Source organism: Terrapene carolina, unplaced genomic scaffold (genome assembly GCF_002925995.2).
Source record: "Terrapene carolina triunguis isolate 2854851 unplaced genomic scaffold, T_m_triunguis-2.0 Scaffold112, whole genome shotgun sequence".
In the NCBI taxonomy this organism is placed as follows: domain Eukaryota; kingdom Metazoa; phylum Chordata; order Testudines; family Emydidae; genus Terrapene; species Terrapene triunguis.
This window is the reverse complement of record NW_020664463.1, coordinates 22,390,879-22,396,118: the sequence shown is the minus strand read 5'-3', so window position 1 is coordinate 22,396,118 and position 5,240 is coordinate 22,390,879. Positions and strand designations below refer to the sequence as shown.

The following is a 5,240-nucleotide window of genomic DNA, read 5'->3' as shown; positions in this document are numbered from 1 at the left end:
ATATTTGTTACTATCAGGAAGACTGGGTGTGGGAGGGGGAAGACTGTATTTAGAGTTGGGATCGCATGCAGTGGCCACAACAGCTCCTCATATTCTGCTGAGTACCTGAGGACTTTCTGGCCTCTTCATGGAACGCATGTCTAGTATAGAATTAGATACCTGACAATGGCCCCAGTTTATGGACTTCACACAATCCCATTACCTCACTAGTGGCCTGTACTTCATGTGAACACTGCAGTGTTTGTCTTCTCCCCAGGATCCAAGCACTAGATACTGTGTTCTCCCAACCCAGTTTGACCATCTTGGTGTGTTGATGTCCACTCCATAGTGCGTGAGAAAGCTACAGTAAGTCACTGTTTTGTAGTAGTTCTGCACATGTGAAGCCAATATACCCTGGCTGCGTGTATCTATCAACATCTGCCCTAGAAGGTATATTATATATTACATGGGAACTGTAGATAAAGATAGTCTCTGGAAACAGTCCTGAGCACTTGCTTCTGTGTGGCTCTGACCCTCCCTGTCATTTTCCTCCACCTACCCCTCTCTTCAGATCCCAACTGTACAACAAAGGGCTTCCCCAGCAGCAGAATGAAACTGGCATGATCCTGATCGGTTTCACTCTGCAGTAGGTGGAGCAAAAGCAACAAAACAGAACAGATCCTTCTCTGCAACACTGTCTAGTTGATAAATCTCTTAAAGGTGGAGGAAGATATCCCTAATCCCACCCTGAATTGAACCTCCTGGAGTAGGCCACTATCCAGGAGGGAGACAGCCAGCAAAGCTTTCTGTGTGGAGTGTATTTTCTGGTGCTGGTAGGTCCGTGAAGCTGTCCCCACAGCTCCTAGGGGCAGGGATTCTCAAACTGGGGGTCGTGATTATTACATGGGGGGGGGTCATGAGCTGTCACCCTCCACCCCCAAACCCTACTTCACCTCCAACATTTATAATAGCATTAAATATTTTTAAATGTTTTTAATTTATGGGGGGTGGGGGGTTCACACTCAGATGCTTGCTGTGTGAAAGGGGTCACCAATACAAAAGTTTGAGAACCACTGTCCTAGGGTGTCTCTCCAGAGTGGATTCTCTGGTGTATAATAAGGTTAGTGAGCTGACTGAAGCCCCTCCCACAGTCAGTGCACCGATGAGGTTTCTTTATCATGTGGATTGTCAGGTGCTGATTCAGATTGGAGCTCCGGCAGAAGCTCTTCCCACACTCAGTGCATCTGTAGGGCTTCTCCCCCGTGTGGATCCTCTGGTGCTGGATGAGTGTGGAGCTCTGGCAGAAACGTTTCCCGCACTCAGTGCAATGGTAGGGTCGCTCGCCGGTGTGGGTCCTCTGGTGCTCAGTGAGTGAGGAGCTCTGGCTGAAGCATTTCCCACAGGCGGGGCACTGGTAGGGCCTCTCCCCGGTGTGGATCCTCTGGTGTTTGATCAGGTCCGAGCTCTGCAGGAAGCGGCTCCTGCATTCCAAGCACTGATAGGGTTTCTCTCCCGTGTGGCTCCTCTGGTGCTGCACCAGGGCCGAACTGCTCCGGAAGCTCTTCAGGCAGTCAGCACATTGATAGGGTCTCTCCCCCATGTGCGTGGTCTGGTGCTGGCTCAGGTTGGAGCTCCGCCCAAAGCTCTTCCCGCACACAGCACACTGGTACGGTGTCTCTCCTGTGTGCACTCGCTGGTGGGCAATCAGGTCTGAGCTCTGGCGGAAGCTCTTCCCGCACTCTGTGCATTTATAGGGCTTCTCCTGCAGGTGGGTTCGCTGATGTCTTGTAAGTGTCGAGCGCAGGCTGAAGGTTTTCCCACACTCAGGGCACTCATAAGGTCTCTGGCCTGTGTGGGTCCTCTGGTGCTGAATGAGGTTTGATCTCCGACTAAAGCTCTTCCCACAGTCAGGACATTTATGAGGTTTCTCTCCAGTGTGAGGCTTCTGCTGGGCAATGATGTCTTTGAGTTTCCTGAAACCTCTTTCTCGGGGAGGAGATTCACCCCATTTCTTTCCTGGAAGATTTCTCTCCTGATTTTCTGTCCCCCACTCATCCTCACAGTCATCTTCCCAGTCAGGGCTCTGTGAATCTTTCCCTTTGGATTTTTCTGACAATGCTACACTTAGTTCCTCTGTCTGAAGAGGTGGATTCTCCTCCTCGTTTTCACTCATGATCCCATCACCTGCTGGAATAAAGAGAGAATCGAGACATGGTTCATCCCTGTGTCTGGGGGAAAGGGTACCTCAGCCAAGAGAATTGCGAAGAGTTTGTCACAAATCTGAAAACTTTACAGCCTGATCCTAAGCCCGTCAAAGTCAAAAGCAGTCTTTCCAATCACATCAATGGGGGCTGAATTAGACCCTTTGATAAGATCATAAAACAGGAGAAAAAAAAATCACCTGAGCTTTTTATCACAACCTGGACCAATCCCTCCTTCTGGACTGACACCAGTCTGTTGTGAACGGACCCAACCGCTGGATCCCACAGGCTTCTATACCCCCGGGTCTGGGTAGTGACTAATCACCGTTCCCAGCTGCGTGTCTGCCATCCTTCCAAGGGATGTGGGGCTCTGCAGGGAGCTGTCTTAAACCCCAAACCAGGCCAAGCCCTTAGTTGCTTAGAGTGCGTCTGCACTGGAGTGGCACAGCTGTGGCACTGCAGCTTTGCCACTGTACTGCCATAGCGTAGTTGCTTCCTACATCGACTGAAAGACTGTCCCCATCAAAGTAGGTAATCAGCCTCTCCAAAAGGCAGTAGCTAGGGCGACGAATAAGTCTCCTGTCTAGCTGCCTTACAGAGGGGTTAAGTTGACCAGGCTATGTTGCACAGGGCACAACATTTTTCACAGCCCTGAGTGATGTTGCTATGTCAACCTAATTTTTAGGTGTCGGCCAGGCCTGACATGTGCCCTCAGAGCCTCATCTAGGTGTGGGCACCGAGCTGCTCAGTTAAGCCCCTTACAGGTTTAGCCAAGGCATTTCTTAACCACAGCCACTTTTACTCTTGAGAGCACTGGAGAGTTATAGATCTTTGCAAAATAACAAACAGTCCTGCAATGCTTCCACTTCACTCTCTTACTCTGATCTCACCCCACAAATCCAGGGTCTGGTCAATGTTTCAGGCTAGGCAGACCCTCCTGCCTTGTCCTCGCTCTCTAGCCTAGAGGCTTCTGACATGTGGTGGTGGTTGGTCCCCTTGCTCAGAGAAGCCCTCCCCTCTTAAATACAGCCTCTGTCTCTTTTTGACCATGTGCTCCAACTGGGAAATTCCAGCCTCTTGCCCCCAGTCAGGTTTCTGTGGAGAGTCCACTATCCCCTTGCAGTGGGCCAGTAGTTGAGAGACAACCAAAGTCGATGGCCCATGATTGCTCTATGGTGGCTTCTCAGCCATAGACTATGTCTACATTACACAGCCTATGCCAGCCCCTAGTATAGCTGCCGCATATGCTGACAGAAGGAGATTTTCTGCCAGTGTAGGAACAGTATCTCCCTGAATGATGTTAGCTATATTGACAGAAGCCCTCTTCTGATAGCACTGCTTTGTCTATACTGGCAGTTTTGTCAGCCTAGCTATGTCAGCTAGGGTGTGTGTTTTTTTCACACCGCTGACATAGCTTTGCTAGCATAAGTTTCAAGTGTAGATAAAGCCATTGTCATTCAACTAGGTGTCAAACCCTAATACAAAATGGATGTTCTAATCCAAACTGGAGGTTCTACTATCAAGTGAAGGTCACAATGAAGGTTACAATCCAAGATGGAGGTTGAAACACAAAATGGAGTTCACAGTTGGGTACAGACATATCCCACTCTGTCACACCTTTCCCCAGAACATCCCCAGAAGCTGGCCCCGCACTATGGAACTCATGGCCATAGAAGAAAGTAATGATTAAGTCCCTTATCACTTTCAGAACTCAATGCAACACTTGCGAACAGGAAAGTTTCTGCTACAGTACACTGGTTAGGCGGGGGAATGCTAGCAGTCTGTCAGGACTGATGTTAAACCATAATTGGCATCTGCTTTCCGCTTACTCTAACACAGTGGCTTCAACCTTTCCAGACTACTGTACCCCTTTCAGGAGTCTGATTTGTCTTCTGTATCCCTATGTTTCAGCTCACTTAAAAACTACTTGCTTACAAAATAAGACCTAAAAATACAAAAGTGTCACAGCACACTATTCCTGAAAAATTGCTTACTTTCTCATTTTTACCACATAATTATAAAATACATCAACTGGAAGGTAAATATTGTACTTACTTTTCAGTGTATAGTATATAGAGCAGTATAAACAAATCATAGTCTGTATGAAATTTTAGTTTTTATTGAGTTTGGTAGTGCTTTTTATGTAGCCTGTTGTAAAACTAAGCAAATATCCAGATGAGTTGATGTACCCCCTGGAAGACCTCTGCGTACCCCCAGGGGTATGCATGCTCCGGTTGAGAGCCTCGGCTTTAACTGCTGGCTACAATATTGAGATTAGGGCTGATCGAAAAACAAAAATTCCACCCCGCAGGAAATCATGATCTTTTGATATTTGTTTGATATTTGTCCCGAACTGGAACAAAAAGCAGAAATATTGAAATTTTTTGCAGAACAAAAAGTTCAGAAAAATTTCAGTTCCGAAATTCTAAACATTTCTTTTTTATATTTTTCACTGAAACATTCTGACAGTTCTGAATCAACATGTTTTGGTTTGGTTTGTTGAACCAAATGGAAATGTTTCCTTTCAGCTTGCTTCCATATTGAACTGTGTCTGCTTGAGAGCTGCTGTGGTACTTCAGATGAGTTGTAGTTCACCCCCACGTAGCATAACCCATTCTCCTCTATGTGACAGGATTCCTGGCTGGCCTACATGTTTCATGACTGCAATGCATCATGAAAATTGACATGCAGACATGATGCACTCCAGTGGTTCTACCAGAGGGGAGACTGTGGTGCATCATGGGAGATGCGGTCCAGCCAGGGAGCCTGGCCCACAGAAGAGAATGGCAGCATCAGGCACCTGAACTACAACTTCCATGAAGCACTGCAGCAGCTCTGGAGAACACAGATTAATGTTAAAGTGGTCCACAATACAACAGTTTGATTCACTGTCTCTCAGGGAGGGATGCATTACCTATGCCCATGGGAGAACCTCTCATGTTGGCACAGGTAGTGTCTACATTGAAGCACTACAGCAGCACAACTACAGCGGTGACAATGTCATGTTTAAATTTAGACAAGCCCTGTCACTAAAATCACCCTGACAAACATCACAGCTCT

General features: G+C 47.4%; 1 protein-coding gene across 1 annotated transcript; it reads right to left on the bottom strand.

The window, feature by feature from the left end:
* Positions 1-1,000: 1,000 nt before the first annotated feature.
* LOC112119400 (zinc finger protein 239-like) lies at positions 1,001-2,161 on the bottom strand. The gene has a single exon (XM_026652301.2). The coding sequence runs from the start codon at positions 2,150-2,152 to the stop codon at positions 1,058-1,060; it is 1,095 nt and encodes a 364-aa protein (XP_026508086.1). The 5' UTR covers positions 2,153-2,161; the 3' UTR covers positions 1,001-1,057.
* Between the last annotated feature and the right edge of the window lie 3,079 nt (positions 2,162-5,240).

Bases quoted from the DNA above. Each gene is read 5' to 3' on its own strand.
- LOC112119400 (XM_026652301.2), bottom strand. From the start codon at position 2,152: ATGAGTGAAAACGAGGAGGAGAATCCACCTCTTCAGACAGAGGAACTA.